This window comes from Myotis lucifugus, unplaced genomic scaffold, assembly GCF_000147115.1.
Source record: "Myotis lucifugus unplaced genomic scaffold, Myoluc2.0 scaffold_189, whole genome shotgun sequence".
NCBI lineage: Eukaryota > Metazoa > Chordata > Mammalia > Chiroptera > Vespertilionidae > Myotis > Myotis lucifugus.
The window spans coordinates 597,655-619,562 of NW_005871237.1; the positions used below are offsets into that span (position 1 = coordinate 597,655).

General features: G+C 43.3%; 1 protein-coding gene across 4 annotated transcripts in view; it reads left to right on the top strand.

Moving 5' to 3' along the window:
• Positions 1–21,908, top strand: part of SRGAP1 (SLIT-ROBO Rho GTPase activating protein 1) — a 257,728-nt gene that overhangs the window by 195,218 nt on the left and 40,602 nt on the right. For 2 of the 4 annotated variants that reach the window (XM_006096847.3, XM_023760672.1), the window contains 4 exons: positions 7,963–8,160; positions 9,312–9,396; positions 16,603–16,630; positions 20,362–20,464. In XM_006096847.3, the coding sequence (XP_006096909.1) occupies positions 7,963–8,160; positions 9,312–9,396; positions 16,603–16,630; positions 20,362–20,464 (414 nt within the window). Of the gene's footprint in view, positions 1–7,962; positions 8,161–9,311; positions 9,397–16,602; positions 16,631–20,361; positions 20,465–20,972; positions 21,007–21,908 lie in introns of all 4 variants that reach the window. The other 2 variants (XM_006096848.3, XR_002831209.1) reach the window with 2 other exon arrangements.

Here is a 21,908-nt window from a genome sequence, read left to right on the forward strand (position 1 = left end):
TGTGGAGCTTGATAACCACTGGGTCATAATTGCTGTTTCTGATGGTTTCTGTGGCTTTAACTTCATTTTTACTTATTTAAGTAGCTCTTGCCTGTAACCTTCTACTGATGAGGTTAACAGTAAAAGCCTAAGGAAAAGACAACTGCCGCTTATTCCTTAAATGACAGCATCATCTTGGCCAAAACGGAAAACAGGATCAACTGTCTTTCACTGAAAACACATATTTTTAGAAGGAGTATATAGAAAGTATAGGTATGCGTAGTGTCAACTGAGCTTTAACTCACTGAAGGGAGGGCCTTGATCCAGAAGAATACCAAGCGGAGTGAGGAGAGTTTCTAGAAAGACTCTGAATGTGAGTCACGTGGTAGGGTGCCCCAAAGAAGTGGCAGGGCTCAGGATGGCTGTCAGCAAAGAAACCACACCTTATGGGGTGTGCTGACCGTTTCTCTGGCATCTGCGGATTTGAAAGGAGGAGGATTTCAACTCGTTCAATGAACTTTTTGGCTAGTCTGCTGTGTTCCAGGCAGCATGCTAGTGAGTGGAGATAGAAAGATTTGCAGGCTGTGTCTGACCTCACGTTGCTCCCCTGACAGATGGAAAACATAGTCCTCTAAGCAGTATGGTCGGTGCTTATGAGAACCGTGTCTCATAATTGTTGGCCTCTTGCTCTTCAGACCACGCCGAGTATCACGTCCTCCCAGATGGGTCAGTAAATCCGAGTCAGGGTGGACCGCAGGAGAACAAGCTTTCTGAGACACAGCTGAAGGCAGGATGTCGTTCCGAGAGCCCTGGCAATGATGATGATTTCTTCTTTGGATTGAGTTGTATCATTGCTGATAATGAATTTTGTTCAAAAGTCAGGAGTTTTTGTAAACATCCCCCTAAATGCAAATATATGAATTATTAGTGTGAATTCCTCTGGAATGGTGGTAGACCCCTCCCCAAAAACTTGGGGGGAGCAAAAATTGGACTGTTTTCCCAGCATAGACAGGGTCACTAGCATCTGTACCCCCTCTTAGGGTAACCAGGAGCGAGGGAAAGCCATGGCAAGATGCTTAGACTCTGTCCCTGCCTTCTGTGGCCTGTGCTGGCAGGAAGTTTTGCAACCTAATTAACTCTGACATTTATCCAATTGCTCTGTGTGTACATGTGTGTATGGTCTCTTTCTGCTGATTTTTAATACATCTGAAGTGATACAGTACTGTAATTGACATACATCCAAGGTCAGTGATGGTAAGGAGTAAGTAGAGAGGTGGGGAAGGGAAGGGGAGGGAAGGGAAGGGAAGGCAGTTCTGGGGGTCACCTTCACAGATGGAATGATGAGCGGTAAAGGACCAGTAGGCCTGCACCAGGTGCAAGGTGCAAGCACAATGCTATATAACACAGCGATTTTCAACCTGTGTGCCGTAAGAATTTTTAAAATATGCAGTACCTATTTAGTCAGGGTCACTGACCTCTTTTCCCTTAGATTGTTAAAGTAAAAAATGACAATAGCCAACACAACAATAGCCATCTGGTGTGAATGGGTAAAAATTATTCCCTTTTTTTTTTGTCAGATCGGCAGAAAATGTATTTTTTGGTGTGCCACAGAACTTTAGTAATTAGCTTATGTGTGCCATGAGATGAAAAAGATTGAAAATTGCTGCTCTAAGATAGTGTGGTGTGTGTTCAGTTGTGTTCCCCCCAAATTCATGTGTTGACACATAATTCATAATATGACCTTATTTGAAGACGGGGTCGTTAGGGTGGTGTCTAACCCAATAAAACTGTGTCCTTATGAAAAGGGGAAATGTGGACACAGAAGCATAGAAGACAATGTGAAGGGACAGAGAAGATGGCCGTCCTCCAGCCAAGGGGGCCGCCTTGGACAGGTCTCTCGCTCACAGCCCTCAGAAGGAACCAAGCCTGCTGACTCCTTGATCTCAGACTTCTGGCCTCCAGAATTGTGAGGCGATGAACTTCTGTTGTGTTAACCGCCCAGCCGGTGGTACTTTATGGCAGCCCTAGAAATCTAACACAGTGTGTTTGGAGAATAAAACCACCAAGTCAACTTTCTGTTTTCTCCCATGATTGTAATGTTTTGGCCATTGGGGGGGGGGGGCGGGCGGGCAAAAGAGCAAGTCCACAGAAGTCACCTCTCCCCCATCATTGGTTTTGACTATTATCTCAGAGTCCTTGCCACCTGGGCACGCCTCCACTGCAGTACATTCTTTGGCTCTTTTGTCATTCCTTTCCACGTTTTTTGGCCTCTCCTTCCACTAGACCCAACTGTGTTTTTCCTGCTGCTAATGGGGAGTCATTACAAGCCTTGTATTATCTGTTTCATATTTGCCTCATTATCTTCCCCCTTGTGACTTATTAACATGGCTTGTGTGTCAGAAGCTAGTGTTATTCTTCATCAAGAGTATCCTGTGGGATAATATGTGTCCCAGCCATCGTGTCTGCTGCTTTCTGTCTCATCTTTTATTTTTCCTGACAATTCCAAATTTAATTGGAACGCTCTTGCTTCTGAGGAAGAATTGAGATGAGAAGAAAAACAGTGTTGTTGACAATGACAAGGAATTACATGGCAGCTGCTGGGTCCACAGTAGGGTCTATAGTAAGTGGGTCTGTTACCAAAGGCTCGGGTGGGCATGGAGCCTGTCTGGCCCCTGGGCAGATGGTACTCCAAGACTTTAGTTAGTCTGGTGCTGGGACAAAAGTCTGCATCAGGGTCCACAGTTGGTCCATAGACAGCAGGTCTATTACCAGGTTCTTGAATAGGTATGGCACCTGCCAGGCCACTGGACATGTCCCTGGTGGGCAGAACTAGCCTCAGACCACAGCTGAGCACAGCTGGAACTGTCATGGGTCCACTTGGGTCCACAGCCAGGACGAAGGTCTGCAGGCCTGTCTCCAGGGGCACAGATGGGTCTGCCTCCCTCCAGGGCCCTGGGTGGGCAAGACTGCTCCTGGACCACTGCTGAGAAGGATTGGATCCAGGTTACAGGGCTGCTTCAAGATCCAAAGTTGGACTAAGGGTGGTGGGCCTGCCTCTTGGTGTACGAATGGGCTAATCTTTTGTTGGGTCCCCAGGCAGGCCTCATAGATCATTGCTAAGAGGTATTGAAACCAAGTTACAGAGCCACTTCATTATCCACAATTGGACTTAAGTTGGCGGGCCTGCCTGCAGATTACAGACGGAAGTGCCTCCCACCTGGTACCTTGTCAAGCTGAACTGCTTCTGGATTGTAGCTGAGCTTGTCTGGAGCCAAGCTACAGAGCTACTTCAAGATCTCCAGTCAGAGTGAGGTTGGCGGACCTTCTTCTGGAACCATGGATGGCCATGTCCCCCATTGGGCCCCTCGGTGGGCACGACTACTCCTGGTCTGAGGCTGGGGGTGCATAGAGCTGAGTTACAGAGCCACTTCAAGATCTGCTGTTGGACCAGAGTCAACAGGTCTGCTTCCAGGTGCATGGACAACTATGTCTCCTGGCAAGTCCCTGGGCAGAGTAGGACAGCTCCCTGACCAGGGCTAAAAAGGACTAGATCTGTGTCAAGGTCAGCAGGCCTCTTACCTAAGGCACAGGTGGTGTGACTCCTCCTGGGTTCCTTGGTGGATGATGCTGGTGGACCAAGGCCAAATAAAATGTTAGCTGTGTTCACAGGGGTACAGGTCTGTTTCTGGGTCTGTAGCCAGGATTACTGTTGGCAAGCCTACCATCTGGGCACAGGCCTACTTTCTCACATCAGCCCTTCTCAGTCTTGGGCTCCACCAAGGTTTTGCAAGAGCTCCCACAAATGCACTTTTGTCCATGGATGGCTGCCAAATTGTTGTTGTGGAAAGATATGAACAGGGGACCTCCAATTTTGCCATCTTGCTGATGACAACTCCAGGAACTTTTTAAAAAAATCTTTATTGTTGAAAGTATTATATATGTACGCTTTTTCCCCCATTGACCCCTTAAAGTAACTACTTACAATATTGTTTTGTTTAAATGGTGTTTATATGTCTACTTCCTATAATGATGGATTGAGTCACTCAGCTGATTTCCTCACATCTCACTTGCCTCACATGATACATGGCCAAACCTGAAGCCCCTGACACAGGGAACCATATGTTCATAAAAAGAAGAACATCAAATATTTTTATCAAAATAAAATCCAGTGATCCTTAAATATTAGTGCCAGTAATGGTTTGAAAAAATAAACATTCTTTCTGGAGGTTGATAACCTCACCCTAGATTTCAAATAACCCTACAAAAAATGTCCAGCAAAAATAACTAGGCACATGAGGAGATAAGAAAACATGATTGCCAGACATATCAGACAATAGAGACATAACTGTAGACAAACTGTAGAAACTCCAAATATTGGGATTTTTAGAAACAAACTATAAAAGAGCTGCTTACTCTGTTCAAGTAGATGAAAACTAAGCTTAGATTTCAGCAGGAACTATAACCTATAAACAGTGAAATTACACATTTGGAAATGAAACACTTAGAAATTCTAAAACTGAGAAATACAGTAACCAAATGAATAAATCAGAGGATGTTTTTAACAGCAGATTAGACACAGCTGAAGAGTAAATTGTCAAAGTGGAAGACAAATCAGTAGAAAATAATCAAAATACAGCATGGAAAAACAAAAGGTAGAAAAGATGAAGAGAAAGATAAGCAGTATAGAGAATACAGTGATGTTTAGCATGCTAATTAAACACTCAGAATGAAAAATGATAAAAAAGAAATCAGAGAAAATATTTGCAAAGATAAAGGCTGAAATTTTATCAGAGATTATGAAAAACATCACACAATTAAAGAAGCCCCCCAAAATTCCAGGTACAATATATTTTTTAAAATCCTTACATAAAGACATCATGATGGAACTAGTAAAAGCAGCTGGAGGGAAAAAAAAGCAAAGTTTATTCAAAATAGTGATAGACTGACAGCAAACTTCTCATTCATCAGGAACACAGAAACCACAAGAAAGTACAGTGATATGTTTGATGTATTGAAAATAAATAACTGCCAACTAGAAAAAACACCTTTCATTAATGAAGGTGAAATAAGATATTTTCACATCAACAAAAACAGAATTCACCACCAGCATGCTGGAATGAATTTCTAAAGGAATGAATTTCTTAAAAATATAGGGAGTAGGGATCAAAGAATATAAAATATATAGATAAAGCCAAATGAGCACTGACCATACATGAGAACTAATATCTTCCATTTAAATATATATAGATGTTTACATATATCCTCTTATACTACATTACAAAAATAGCATATAATTCAGGAGAAGTTAATGGAGATAGGTGTTCTAAACTCTGTACATTGGGAAAAAGGATAAAGCTATCAATTTGCGTTAAACGTTGATAAGCAAAAGTGGAGTACAACCTAACTGTGGAAGATAAATGTGGGAGGTAAGTTTAAAAGCTCCTGGAAGATAACATAGAATAGTATCTTTATGGCCATGAGATAGGAAAAATATTTCTTAAATAAGGACACAAAACACATGAATCATAAAGGGAAAGATTGGTGAATTGATCATCTATAATAATGAAAACATAATATGCTGATTAGACCAGACGTCCTTCCGGACGACCTTCTGGATGAAGCTGGGGCTGCGAGGGAAGCCCGGGTCCCAGGTGCCAGAGGGAAGCCAGTGCCGGCAGCCGGGGGAAGGAAGGCCTACTCTTGCACAAATTCCGTGCATCGGGCCTCTAGTATTGAAATAAGAGACCACTCATTGGGGCACTATAAAAAGAGTGAAAACCAAGGCACGGTGTAGTAAAAGATATTTACAACACATATAACTAATAAAAGGCTCATATCTATTTACAAATAAGTTAAAAAAAAAATACTCATAACCTGCAGAAAATTGAACAAGAGATTTGAACAAAGTGTTTTCGCGAGAGGAAATCCAAATTGCCTTAAACATATAATATGCTCAATCTCAGGCACCAGAGAAATGCATGTTAAAACCACAATGAGATACCACTATACAACCAACACAGTGGTTTAAATTTTAGAAGCAGGCAATTCCAACTCTTGAGGATGTGGAGAAACAGGAAGTCTCCTACCTTGCTGGTGGGAATACAAGTTAGAACAATAATTTTGGAAAACAGTCTGGCATACCCTCTAAGCAATTTTACTCATGTATGTATGGTCCAACAAAAACGTATTTATAGCAGTATTATTCGTAATGGCCCAAAACTAGAAGTAAGTCATCTGTCAACAGTAAAAGGGATGAATTATGTTGTATTCTTATAGTGAGTATTCAGCAATGAAATACTATACTCACAAGAAATGAATAAATCTTACTACATAAAGTTGAACAAAAGAAGCAAGATAAAAATCATAAATTCTGTAAGATTCCATTTATTTGAAGTACAAAAAGAGAAAAACTGATATCTGATGTTAGAAATCAAGATAGTGGATACCTTTGGAGAGGACAAAAGGGTGTGTGATGGTTGGGAGAAGCACAAAAATATTCGTAATGTACTCTATTTCTTGATCTGAGTGGTGGTCATATAAGTGTTTATTTTGTGATATTCATCAAACCATACACTTACAGTCTGTGCATTTTTTAAAATATATTTTTATTATTGACTAGAGGTCCAGCACACAAAATCATGCACAGGTAGGGTCCCTAGGCCTAGCCTGCAATCAGGGCCATCTTCCACCCTCTTGCCAGTCCACAGTACCGCTCCGCCGCCACCCACCCTGGTTCCCTGTTCACCATCTGGTGATCGGAGCCTGCAGGGCGGGGGTGGGGGAGGGATCAAGAGGTGGTCAGTGCACCTCATAGCAACTGGTCGAGCAGTCATTCTGGTCATTATGCCATTATGGTTGCTGGGCTTTTATTATATAGTATTTTGGAGAAGAAGGGAGAGAGAGAAACATCAATGATGAAAGGGAATCACTGATCAGGTACCTCCTGCACACTCCTTACTGGGGATTGAGCCTGCAACCCTGTCATGTGCCCTGATCAGGAATTGAATCGTGACCTCCTGGTTTATAAGTCAATTCTCAACCACTGAGCCATGCCGGCCGGGCTGTGCATTTTTCTATATGTGGTTTTACTTCAATTAAAAAGATTATTTTTAATAAATATAATTGATAAAAAACTAAAAATGGAACTCACATTTGACCCAGTGATCATACTTCTAGGAATATATCCCAAGAAACCAGAAACACCAATCAGAAAGGATATATGCACCCCTATGTTCATAGCAGCACAATTCACCATAGCTAAGATTTGGAAACAGCCTAAGTGCCCATCAGCAGATGAATGGATTAAAAAACTGTGGTACATCGACACAATGGAATACTATGCTGTAAAAAAGAAGGAATTCTTACCATTGCAACAGCATGGATGGAAATGGAGAGCATTATGCTAAGTGAAATAAGCTAGTCAGAGAAAGATAAATATCACATGATCTCATTCATTTGTGGAATATAATGAACAACATAAACAGATGAACAAAAACAGACCCAGAGACAGAGAAGCATCGATCAGGATGTCAAACCTCAGAGGGAAGGTAGGGGAGGGTGGGGGTAAGGGGGATCAACCAAAGGACTTGTATGCATGAATATGAGCATAACCAATGGACACAGACACCAGGGGGGTGAAGGCATGAGTTGGGGGGGGGGGGGGGAATGTTGGGATAAGGACACATATGTAATACCTTAATCAATAAAGAGAGAAAAAAATAAATGTAATTGAGTGAACACCCAGTGATACGTGAGATTTATAAGGACTCACACATAAAGTGATGCCCTCAGGATAATTTTGAAGAAAGCCTTTCCTTTATATTGGTGATATGAGGTATTGTTTACCTGACTCCCCTAATAGACTCTGAACCTCTTGGGGCAGGTCCTGCGTCCTCATCTCTGCTGACAGAATGGATTCTCACTACGTGTTTGTGGGATTCACGAAATTATGTACTAATGTGAGAAACACGTTTCTGTTCCCAGGTCAAGAAAACGACTGAAGCCACCTTGCAGACGATACAAGATATGGTCACCATCGAAGACTATGATGTTTCTGAATGCTTCCAACACAGCCGCTCCACAGAGTCTGTGAGGTCCACCGTCTCTGAGACCTACCTGAGTAAGCCCAGCATCGCCAAGAGAAGAGCGAACCAGCAGGAAACCGAGCAGTTCTACTTCATGGTGCGTCTATTACAGGGATGGGGAACCTTTTTTCTGCCAAGGGCCATTTGGATCTTTATAACATCATTCGTGGGCCATACAAAATTATCAACTTAAAAATTAGCCTGCTACATTTGGTCAAACATTTAATTAACTCATCCCTAATGCCTTCGCAGGACCAGACCCAATAATTTCGCAGGCCTTATACAGTCCTTGGGCCGGACGTTACTCACACATCTATTGCTTCCCTAGCCACCCTTGGAGCTCAGCTCTGGGGTCCCCAAACACTGCTTCTGGAGTCCCATCAGAATCACCTAGGTTCTTTATTAAAATAAGGGCCCCTGTCCACCCTCAGCGTTTCTGATTCAGTCCATCTGGGATAGGGTTTAGGAGCTAGTACTTTTTCAAAGCGCCTCAGGTAATTCTGATATACAGACACATTTAAAGAGGACGGCACTAAAATAGAACTTTTAAACTTTGATGGAAACACATGTCACCAGGAGAACTTATTAAAATGTAGGTTCTGGGTTCGATAGGTCTGGGGAGGGAGGGACCTGAGCGTCTGCACCTCGAACAGGCTCCCGTCAGACCACACTTTGAGTAGCAAGGGTCTAGGATCTACACAATAAAAGGAGCTGGATTCTAGATAGCCTATGGGATGTCCCTTGACATGAACTATATTTTTAATATATTTTTATTGATTTCAGGGAGAGAGAAACATCAATGATAAGAATCATTAATTGGCTGCCTCCTGCACACCTCACACTTGGAATCAAGCCTGCAACATAGGCATGTGCCCTTGACCGGGAATCGAACCATGACCTCCTGGTTCATAGGTTGACACTCAACCACTGAGCCACATCAGCTGGGCTTGAATTTTGTTGTTGTTGTTAATCCTCACCCGAGGATATTTTTCCATTGATTTTTAGAGAGAGTGGAAGAGGGAAAGAGAGAGAAACATTGATGTGAGAGAACCACATCGATTGGTTGCCTCCTGCACGTCCCCCAACCAGGGCCTGGGCCGGGGAGGAGTCTGCAACCAAGGTACGTGCCCTTGACTGGAATCGAACCTGGGACCCTTTGGTCTGCAGGCCGATGCTCTATCCACTAAGCCAAACTGGCGAGGGCTTAAATATCTTTTTAAAGTTAAAAATGACTTTTTCCTTTTGCAGAAACTCAGAGAATATTTGGAAGGTAGTAATCTCATCACCAAACTTCAAGCCAAGCATGACTTGTTGCAGAGGACCCTCGGAGAAGGTCAGTTATGTGAAGTAGATGGGAAGGTGACGTGGATTATATATTGTATCGTGTATGTATCCCGTGAAGTGTGTGGATGGGGGATTTGTGCTTTAAGAAGCAGAGGACACCGTTTGTTTAGATTTGGCTTTGTCTGTTTCTGGAATTACCAAGTTCTCCCTGGAACTGTTTTCTTTATGAGCTTGGCGCTAACCTTGAGGAAGAACAGGGAAATCCAGGGAGGGCTGAATAGCCACCACTGAGCTCCCGAGGGAGGATCTGCAGAGCACGCTGCTCCTAACCCTAGAGAAGTCGGAAGGAGCTGCATCGGCCCCCACCTGAGACCCCCCTTGCCCCCTCTCCGCCCACGTCACTTCCTCCCTTCTTGGACTTTCCCACCCCTCCAGCCCCACCCATTTGTTTTATTGGGCCAATATTTTTGTCCCATTGAATGCCTTTTTCGACTCTAGAAACCAGTAAAACCAGTTCAGGTGACTTTTTCTTTCTGTAGGCATTGGTTTTAGTGAAGAAATAACCTAACTAAATGTATTGTTCTCTCTGATAATAGCAAAAAACACAATAGTTACCACTTACAAGGCTTTCTCTGTGTCAGTCACTGTTCTGAGCTGCATATTTTACTGGACACTATAAATTTCAAATGAGAAAAGTGACGGGGGGGAAGGATTATAGGCAAAGGGGGCTATATAAATGTTGGCTGTTTTTCTATCTTCAGGAAATTTAAAAGGGAAAATTAATATAAGCAAAGTCTCTGTCTTAAGTGCCTCATAGTCTGTAACTTTAATTATCTTTTATTCATACTAGATCCTGCTAGAAGTTACAGAAAGAATATGTATGGAAGCGGGAAATGAGGGGACTGGGTTGTGGGAGTAACTCAGGACAAAACCAGATTACTCCTGTTTGAAGTCAGTTCTTGCCTCCTACCATTCTAGAAACTTCCTTACCCATAAAGAAGTTTTTCTATCCCCTTATTTCCTTGTTTTCCCCAAAGGACCTATTATCCTCAGGGAATTGGTACACAGAAAAAGGTCATCATGACCTACGGCTCCTTGTATTACAGTGAGGATGCCAGACTCTAAGCTAAAAGGCCAATTTCACTTGGAAAAAATTAACATTTATACTACTAAAAAGTGTCTTGAAAAAATAAAATAACCAAACACAATGTATGAACTTTCATTTGACTCTGAATCCAAAAGCAAAAGTTATAAAAAGGCATTTTCAAGACAATTTGGGAAATTTAAATATAGACTGTTAGATGATATTATTGAATTAATATTAATTTTCTTATATATGGTGGTATGGTTATGAAGGACAAGAAACTTATTCTTAAGAAATTCTTGCTCAGTGTCATAATGTTTGCAGCTTACTTTCCAAATGGCTCAGGAAAAGAGAGAGAGAGAGAGAGAGAGAGAGAGAGAGAGAGAGAGAGAGAGAGAGGAGAGCAAGCTCAATAAGGCCAATGTGACAAAATGTTAACAATTGGGAAATCTAAGTGAAGGGTACATGAATGTTCCCTGTACTAGTCTTTCAGCTCTTCTGTAACTGAGGTTTCAGCTTTTAAAAAACAAGATCTTTTTATCCTTTGAATTGTTCTACCTTAGCAGTTGTGTCCCAGTTTTTCCTCTTTTTCCCTTCACAGCATCAGCCTTTTTCCCCCTCCATGTTCTACAACTGCCTGATATTTCACTGGTGCCCCAAGATCAGCTGCCAGACCCAAAGCATAGGTTATCATACGTGTAGATGAATATTTAGGCACAGAGTCCTTCCCTGCCGGACTGGATACCACTTTAGAAATTGCGAGCCGGAGGGAATTAAGCAGTGGGTGAATTCATTCTTGGCACCGCACGCAGACATGTGTGTTAATACGCTTGGGATCTCATTCTGAAACTTTTATGGAACTCCTTCTACACAGATTCCCTTATGTTCCGGGAGAGAGAGCCCCACCGGCTAATATTCTTTTACATGCCATTGTTAGCTAGGGCTGTATTGTAGCCAATTTGCTGAATCCACGCTCCAGATTCTCTTTCGCTGCTGAGCTGTGTACCTTGTGAACTCTAAGCCAGGATTTCTTTCCTTTGGAATTCCTTTCAGTCATTTCCAGTGTCCTAGTGACACAAGCTGTGACAGGTGTCCCAGGCCTTCCCGGACGAGATTTATTCTGCATGTGACACTGGACGCTTCCCACCCAGTGGCAGCAGGCACACTGGCCTCTGCCCGCCGGTGGCAGACCTCTCTGCTTCCGGGCCTGCCCCACGTGGAGGCTTGGCAGCACCCCAGTTGTTGGTCACTGCCTGGGGCTGACACTGGCAGCTTTGCCCGGAGAAAAACTAAGCATGAAGAGCACGCCCCACCTTTTAGCTGACCATTGTGAGCCTGCTGGCTTTCCATGCGAGCCCTGTGCGTGTTAATAGGCTTACACCGAAGGACAGTAGGAGAGTTTGTGGCGCCTGTCCCACGGTGAGATAATGCAGCCACAAGCCCTTATGGAGGAACCCAAGGCTAGGTTTGGCTAAGTTAAGTTAGTAGCACAGGATCAGACGGTGTGCTTGGGGACGGCCCTGACTTTTTATATAGAAATCATATCTCTGAATTATACCGGCCCCACTGCTCCAGAAACTGCCTTCGTCGTAAAAACAAATAGAGCCTAACCCAGGATTTCGCAGTTGATCGTACACGGCCGAAACTATAACTGCAGACATGTGTTTGGCCTGTCTTGCTGCTCACTTTGGCAGGCTACCAGTGGCCGAACACATCCTTTGATTTACACCATTTCTGAGCAACTACATTAGGCTCTTAAAGTGGCACCATCGAAATTCAGAATTCCAAATCTTTGAAAACTATCGAGATAGAAAGAAACATCATGAGCTGTTAAGACCAAAGTTGTCATCATCTTCTTCATCCTTCAGCAACCCGTAACATCCTTTTGTAATATCATTTGTTTTCAAATTGGAGAAGTTCAGCTGAGCCCAGTCAGTAAACACAGAAACCTTTTTCCTTTTTAGTAGCGAGCCTTCATGTTCACATTGGCTTCTTAGTCTGCAATGCTTGGAATTAAGGGGATGTAAGTATCAGTGCAGTGCTTGCAAAGCACAGAAAGTCTGACTGGAAGCTGAGTTCCATGTTATATTATTTCAAGTGTCGGGCGTGAGGTTTCTGACAAAGGAATCACATAGGTTATCTTCACACTGTCTTAAGACTCCTGTCTTTAAATAGGAGTACAAATATACTTTCAAAAGAGAAGATTATTGTAAGCAATTGATTTTTAGAAAAGCCCTGCAGTAATTGATATTAAGGAAGAAAAGGGACTGGGAAGTAATGGCAGGAGTCCTGATCAGTCATTCATTAGGGACCTTCGTTTTGTTTGAGTTGTGCACATGTTAAATATTTTATTTAATTGGTTTTTTAAAATCTCAAATGGCCACCAAACTGTATTTTAGTTTTTCCTTATAGTCTGTGGAGAAAAAATACATTTAGGCATGAAAAATAATGTACTTCCTAATTCTCAAGTGAAGACGTAAGAGTGGGCAAATTAGGTGTTCATATCAAGAACAAGATAACCCTGAGTCATTTTTTTTCCCTCCAAATGGCATGTATTAGGGGAAAGGGGGAATGAGTTGTCTGTTCTTTTTAATAATTAAGTAACCTTCCAAAGGAAATGATTGAAATCGAATCTTCTGACCACTGGAAGCTTTCACACTTCTCTGGGAAGCAGGTTCTTCTAAGCTTGTGTGTTATTGATCTATTAATGATGATACTGATTAAAAAATAAAACCTCATTCATCAGTTGAGACACACTCTGTACTATTTGCCGAAGAAAATGGATGTGGTGGTGGCGGTTATTCTTTGGAGGCTAGTCCTTACAAAGCTTGCTCATGGTTCATTAATCAAAATGCATCTTTCACAGGTTTTTAATTTTTTATCTCATACTATTAACCATGGATGGATGGAGCAAAATGATCTTAAGCCATTTTATATATGATCTTTTTCCAACTCGAGAGAACATTTGGTTGGGATATTTTAAAAAAATAGCAAAGTATTTATTAAACTTATTTCATAATTTTGTTAAATTTATCAAACCTTCGGTAGTTCATATTTAGCCATATGGAGCAGATGGAGGTGTAAGGCATAATCCGTACCTTTCTTCTGGGGTCTTTCTAAGTATTTGATGGGAGGGAAAAAAGACTTACAATTTTACAATATGTTACTTGGGAGCTCCGGTCTAGAATTAAAACAAACCTGGACCCTAGTGCCAGAGCCACCACATATAACAGCATGACCTTAGGCAAGTCTCTTGCCTTCTCTATGTCCAGTCTCTTATCCTATCTAATAATAGACAAGCATGGTAATTAACCGTACCTCCAACACGCTTCCCATTGGCTAATCAGGGCGATATGCAAATTAACTGCCAACCAAGATGGCGGCTGGCAGCCAGGCAGCTGAAGCGAACAGGAGGCTTGCTTGCTCCAGTGATAGAGGAAGCCAAGGTTCCCCGCCTGCCTTGCTGGCCTCTGAGCTGCACTCTAAGAAACAATGTTGCAATTATAGAAGCTAAACCAAACCCAGATACCTGCTTTCAGCCATCAGAGCTGGAGCGAGCAGGACTGAAACAATGTTGCAATTATAGAACCCAAACAAACCCTAGATTCCTGCTTTCAGCAGCCAAGGCCTCAAGCTGGAGCCGGCCTCAGAACTAAAGCCAGCTCTCAGCTCCAGTGACAGCCATAGAAGGTAAATAAATCCCAGAATAAAAGAAAACCGCCAGCCTGAAAACAGCCCTCAGCCCCTCACCCAGACTGGCCAGGCACCCCAGTGGGGACCCTCACCCTGAAGGGAGTGTGACCAGCTGCAAACAGCCATCATCCCCTCATCCAGGCTGGCCAGGCACCCCAGTGGGGACCCCCACTCTGAAGGGGGTGCAACCAGCTGCAAACAGCCATCATCCCCTCACCCAGGCTGGCCAGGCACCCCAGCGGGACCGCCACCCTGATCCGGGACACCCTTCAGGGCAAACCAGCCGGCACCCACCCGTGCACCAGGCCTCTATCCTATATAGTAAAAGGGTAATATGCAAACTGACCCTAACAGCAGAAAGACTGGGAATGACTGGTCACTATGACACACACTGACTACCAGAGGGCAGACGCTCAATGCAGGAGCTGCCCTCTGATGGTCAGGGCGCTCCCACATGGGGAGCTCTGCTCAGCCACAAGCCAGGCTGATGGCTGCCAGTACAGCGGTGGTGGTAGGAGCCTCTCCTGCCTCCTCAGCAGCGCTAAGGATGTCCGACTGCAGCTTAGGTCTGCTCCCTGCTGGCAAGTGGGCATCCCCCAAGGGCTGCCGGGCTGCCAGAGGGATGTCTGATTGCCAGCTTAGGCCCAATCCCCTGGGGAGCAGGCCTAAGCCAGCAAGTGGTCACCCCCGAGGGGTCCCAGACTGCGAGAGGGCACAGGCCGGGCTGAGGGACGCCCTACCCCCGAGTGCACAAATTTTTGTGCACTGGGCCTCTAGTGTAAAATAAGAAGAATAATACTAGTACCTACTCAATAACATTGTTTTTGAAAGTTCTGAATTAATACATAGAAAGTGCTTCCAACAGCACCAAAATAAATGTGTAGATATCATTGCTGTCTTTATTGTTGTTACTAGGTAGTTTATATCATCCTTTTATGTTATAATAAAGTATGCAACATGACAGAATACAATACAACACAAGCCAGATAGTTCCTCAACCCTTTCCTCATCCTAATGACTCACCCTGGGTGATCTCGGCTAGGTCCCATAGCCCCAGCACAACAGAAATGGTAGTGACTCTCAAATTTTAATCACCAGCCCTGCCTGTTCTCTGAACTCTAACTCTGTATAGCCAGCTTCGTGCTGAAGGATATCCCATAGGTACCACATGCCACACTCGGCTCACTGTCTGCCATGCCCACTTCCTGATAGACCTTCTCCCACTTACAAAGAGCCTTAAATTATTCTAGAGTTCTTTTTTTCTTCTCCCCAAAAAGTAGCAGAAGGCCAGGAAAGGAAGGGACTTACGTTAAATGGTAGCAGGGGAAAATCTAATTCTTTTCCTTACCCTTCACCCGCCCCTCCAAATCATGGCTAAACCCTGAATCTGCCAACAGTGGCCTGGATCTGTATTGAAAAGGTATTTTCTGATATTAAATGTTGCTTCCTGTTTAGTAAATAGATATTCATGGAAAACTTTGTATTACTTAGTTATTGAAAAGCAGATAATAGAGTAAAAGTCTCTTTCGCAGCCTGAGAGTATTCATGTACCATTCCCAATAAGCCAGCTTTGTCTACTGTTGTTATATTGGCCCTGCCCTACCAGTCTGAGTCACTGGCTCACCTGTTTGTGCTACAACAACATGACCATTCTCTGCCAAGCTGTATCTTCAAGCTGTTTGAGGACCATATCATCATTTTGCAAACAAAACCAGTTGAATGGCTCACTTTCCCACACCCCTTCCCACGGCTCCACCCTAAATGTAAGAAAGAGCAGACAGCAACCACAGACACATTCAGACTTGAAATTAGCACAGTTTGTAGGAACACCACAAATAGAGAGAGCTGTTATTTAAAACAAGTCAAGAAGTCTGAATGTATGAGAAGAACCTCACATTTTAAATAACAGAGGACTTTTAGCTTACAAGTTGGTGGAATGTAGCGTAATTTAATGTCCTTCTACTTTAATATCTGCAAATGTCATTTCTGATTAGAAAATGCAACGCCTCTCACCGATTTCATATTATAGAAAGAACACCAATGTAATCTAAAGGAAATTGAGTTCTCCCAATCCTGTGTAACCCCTGCTTCTCCCCCACGAGGTGACAATCAAGCCAGAGGGAATAACCAACATTCTGGGATATGTTTTATTTGTATTTCATCCTTGAACTTATAGTTAAGATCAAGCAGTCACTTCTTACTTAAGTAAATAAATAGCCCTGCCTCAAATTGCCAAGTAAAACATGTTTCTCCAGTCTATAGAATTTATTAAATTTTATGTATAGATTTTATGAAATATTTACTTTGAATTATTTGCCTATCACTATATGCAACCCTCATGTTTTCCGCCATAAATTATGTAAGTTATTATAAACTCAGAATTTTAAAATAGTGGACAGATGATACAAAACATTACCAAATGCGTTCCACGGATTCCATTCCATTTACTTCCTTTGATTTTTTTTTTTTTCCCTGCAGGTCATAGAGCTGAGTATATGACTACAAGGTAGGAAAACATTTTATCATAACCCATGTTGTGTCTCACTCACTTTTTCCTTTAACAAGAAGCAGCCGTTTAAATGCAAGAATGAACATACTCTGTTAATGACCGTGGAAGATAGTTTGGGCTTGACAAAACACAGTAATGTGAAATGTTTGAGGTTCTCACAAAACAGGATTTGCTCTGGCGGACCCGAGGATTTCCCAAAGGAACCGTAAAGCTCTTTAATGAGCAGACTCAGAAAAAAGACCTCAATTGAATGGGTTTGTTTTATCTAATCAGAACACTTACAAGTTTCTAGAAAAAAGTCCGAGAAGACTGTTGATAATTTAATTAACAAGCAACACTATGTGCATATCTACTGTGTTAGCAAATAGGAAGTCTGATTAGTTGCATCCTGTGCCTGCTTTCCCTCATGTTGGACAAAAATCAGAGCTATGTTCAATACTCTCAGGACTTTAGCTCTCTACCCCTTTCAGGTTCACGTGAAAGATTTAACTTTTAATGCCTATAACCATATTTCCTTTCCATTCTTTTTTTTTTCAATTCATGAAAGGATTTTGAAACTAGTGCTGAGAAAGAAAAGCCTTTTCGGAAGCTGATTCTGATTTGAGTTGGGGAACGTTTGCGGCAACTTTTATTTGTCTGTGTTCACATTTGCTCAACAGCCAGAGATCATTCTGATTGACACAGCCAGATGACACTTTTGAAGTTGAGTTCTCTTGGAGGTGCGAGGCAGTCAGGACACCGGTGTGCCTGTTGCAGTCACTGGCAAGTCAATGCTCAAGGCTCTCTAACGTTCCCGCTGGGTCATTTATTCAAAAGGAAACCCTCTTACTTTTTGGTGAACCAATTCCGAAGATACAGCTACTGACTTGTCAAAACTTGACAGAAATACTGAGGTGTTTCTTCCCCATATCAGTGACAAAGAGGAATAGTACCTCTACATAGTAATATGCGGCTTATGGAGCTTTTTTTACATATAGTATCTCTTTGCACGATCAACGCTTTTACCCGTTGTTTCTAAATTATAATTAATGTAAGGCACTTCAAGAATTTTTTTTCAAAAAGGAAGGAATGCAAACATAGTAATTTTCAGTGAGAACTGTGCTTGCTGAATGGACTCGATACTCACATCCCTCTGACGGGCACCTTCTCTCCACGTGGGCAGCCTACAGAGGCAGCCAGGTTACCGGGAAGGTGTGAGGCAAGCACACAGCCAGAACGAGTCAGACCATGTTGAATGGCCCCGGCTTTGAGCAGTCTGCCTGATAAGCCCCCTCGGCCCTGGGAAGCGCTTTGATAAGCGCTCAGGCAGCTTGTTTTCATTTCAAGTTGCTTTCACGGCGTTAGTATCTCCACATTTGCCTCACTTTAGGACCGTTGGGAGAAGCGATTTTCAGGCGTTTGGTAGAAAACTCAAAAGACATCCCTGTAGTAGCCCCAGCAACGGGTTACTCTGCATCTCCAGGTCGTGCAGGAACAGTTGTCCGGTGCCACTGGGGGCTTTGGCTCCAGCTACAAGTTTGCTTGTCCCATGAATCAGTGACCAAACAAAACGAGCCTGTGTTCGTATCGTCTTAGCTTGGTCAGCTGCTCCAGATATCATCAGCTGTGAAGTTCTGTTGAGCTTTGTAATAACCACGCCTTCTAGTTTTTATTTGACGCTTTGATGTCTTGGAGTCTTGCTGACTCTGAAGGGACTGCCCCTCTGAGGGTCAGCCAATTCCTGGAGATAGTAAAGGGCTTGCTTGCAAGCGTGCCGTTTGCATACAAACCAACTAATCCAGAGCTGGTGCCGCAGCTACTTGACATCAGGGCCACTATTCTCCCTCCCACTCAGCCAAAGGCCAGGAACCAGACAACCAGGGCCAGTTCCCAGGCCCCATAGCCCACCCAGGTTATTCAGACTGGCCCATCCGAAACCTGTTTACCTGCCTTGGCTGTTCCCTCCCACAGGAACCACAACAAAGGCTCCTGCCCACATTCTCCCTGGCTCCCTCTGTCTCCTGACCAGCCCAGGTGCCCCCAGGTGGACTGGCTGCACCTCCTCTGAGAACTGGGAGCAGTAGAAACTGTCTTTTCAATGGCAGTTGTCTTCTGATCTGTTGGGCTCATCAAACCTCAACAGAAATAAAGTCTGCATTTTCAAACACTCCCAGAATAATGAAAGGGGTGGATAAAATGAAGCTCATGTGGTTAACCTCTTTGGTGGGCACCTTCTTTTTAAATCTACCAGATCCTTTCCTCTGTGGACGGCCCAGGATTCAGTGTATAAAAGAGATTTCAGATGTTTCAGCTGCGGCAGATTATTACCTGCTGCCTGCTATGAGTTTCCCTATTTGCTTCTGGACATTTGCCCCTTTCACCTCTCAAGCACCGTGGGGCTCAGGCTACTGCTGTTGATTGCAGTGGTGATATCTTATGAAGCTGGGTGGGCCTCCACGTAAATTCCCCCGGATTTTCTTTCCAAACTGGCCTTCCTAAACTTTAATGAGCGCAAATTCTCCCTAGAGAGTTTGCCGCTTAAAACGAAGGGCTTTACCTGACTTCCAGGTGTGATGGAGATCCTTCCACCTAAAAAGTTTACATTGGAACGTCCACAGAGAGAGGTCTAGGGACTCTTCTGTCGTGTATTTCATTCAGCACAGCTGTAGACGTTGAGTCGGATAATCCTGGGCCTCTTTGCTCTAAAGGGAGAGGACAGAAAAGGTTCCCTCGCCCATGACAGAGCAAGATGCTACAAGGTTTCTAAAGAGGATACAGGTTGCATGGTGTGCGCACGCCAGAGAGACGGGCTTATCCACCAGAGCACACAGACTGGAGATGGAGGGAGTCCAGGACAGAAAGGACTGGTACATCCCAATACTCTACACGTATCTAGGTGGTGAGGCAGTGTAGCCTTAAAGAAATAACAATTCACATGAGTGTGTACACCCCTTCCCAAGAAATAGCATTGAAACCCAACTCCATCTTTTCACTCGTGATCCATTAACAGCTACTTTTGCATAAAATCAAATCCCATTAACAGCGGAGGGATATTGAACAGATATGATGTTATTTGCATCGAAGCATTATGTTGTAACTAAAAATAGGATCTTTCATTTCTCATGTTGGGATCTATCAGAGCCCTCGTTTTTATGACCTGTCGTGTGCTCTGTGTGACTTGTAAGCTGAATAACACAAATCGCAAACCTTGGTTTGTAACACTCGGCCAAATAGTTCTCAGTTCCGTTTAGTGATGCTTATCTTTTTTTAATTTATTATTGATTTTAGAGAGAAAGGCAGGGAGAAGAGGAGAGAAAGGGGGAAAAATACATTGTGAGAGAGAAACATCCCACAGTTGCCTCCCGCACGCACCCTGATCAGGGATCGAACCCGAAACCTGTGTATGTGCCTTGACTGGGAATGGAGCCCTCACCCTCTCAGTGTACGGGAGGACACGCCAACCCACTGAGCCACACCAGCCAGGGCGGTGCTCATCATTTTTAAACAAACCAGTAAACAAATGTGGACTGCCACACGCGAGAAAAGAGTGGTCTGGATGAATAGCTTGTATGGTTTGTGATGCAAACATAAAAGTAAATACATAGGAAAGGGGGTGGACTCTTTTCCCCGAGGCGGGGGTGGCGAAGGAACACGGAATTCCTGTGTTTTGTAATTTCGATGTGACCTATGGGTGTTTCGTCTGTTGTTTGATTTCTGCCATGCTCAGTAATTATATTCCCTTCCCTTAGGCCTCCAAATGTTCCCCCTAAGCCCCAGAAACACAGGAAGTCCAGACCCCGCTCACAGTATAATGCTAAGTTGTTTAATGGGGATTTGGAAACATTCGTCAAGGTACTGGCACCAGCCATCTGGGTGGCTGATCTCCATGCTTCTTACTATAATGGTCTCAGCCTCTCATAAAAGGAGGCAGGCCATTATGTCCAAGTCTGTCCTGGGGCTCTTCGCTTTCCCAGAAAATCAATATAATATTTCCTGAAGTCAGAGAGAAAAGAATATTTGGTTTGAGTGCCTTCAGAAGAGGAAATAAATGTGGGTGTTATTATGCTGGCAAAAAGAGAAAGCCCTCTTTATTTTTTTTTAAAAAAAGGCCATAATTTGTACAAAAAGGAAAAGAGCTACCTGATAAAATGTTTTGTTTTAACTCGTGCGAATAAGGTGGCACAAAATATACAGGTCCCTTGTCAGGGTCGCTCTGCAGCTCAGCAAGAGTTCTTATTTCCCGTGACTTGAGGAATTCATTATATTGGATAAATTGTAAGACCCTGTGGTCTGTATCTTGTATCTCTGCTGTGTTTACTCTGTCTTCTTTTTCATCCTGTATTTCTGATAATGCTTCTAGCCGAGGACGAAGGAACTCGCACGCGAGACACCAGGTATAGTGCTAGAGGGAAGTGAGGGCGCAGCCTCTTTCGCTCTCGGTGTCATTTCCCAATCATCGTCATGCTTGGCTCTAATTGGGCTTTTTAAGGTCTTTAAAAGAAAAATGTTTGCAGCTGGAAATTAGACAGGCTTCTAAATAGGCTTTGCTTAGAAAGGCATTGCAGAAGTCAGACACTAATTTAAGAAGAGTAGTCTTCTCTGGTAGAACTGGATAAACTCATCGTTGTTATGTTGTGTATTTTGGCAAATGGGCCAAATTTGAGTCCATGGGCTTTTATGAAAAGGAGAGTCAATATTAAATACCATATGCACACTTAACCCCGGATTATGGACCCCCATGCGAAATAGACAAAAGAGAAAATAACTTTGTCTTTCATGGCTAACATTTTACAACACCAACTGCAATGTTTCTGAAGACTAAACTTATATAGGAAACTACATCATTGATAATCTCCCTTAATAATATGTTACAGATATCTTACCTTCTTCAAAGGCAGATCTTTTATTGAATATGCACACCAGTGACTTTTAAACATTTGCGCACACATGAGACTCATGTACGGACAGACAGATACATGCATGCATGGCCTTAAGCATGAGCCCTAACCATGCAATTAAGTGAAAGGCCACAGGACACCTAAACAGCAATCACAAATACACTGCCATAGCCTTAAACCCAGAAGAGCCTCATTGGCTCTAATTTAATATAAAATTATTGTCAGATTTGATTATCCGGTTTCCCAGCCCAAGGCTTCTTATAAGCAGGGGTAAATTAGCTGGAGAGAAGGACCGATCCAATGGGAGCACTGAGATGGGCAGCCGAATGGCCTGGTGGAAAGAGAGGATGCAGGGAAACTCAGGAAAGCAAGTGGGTGATTCTGTTACTTCTGATAGC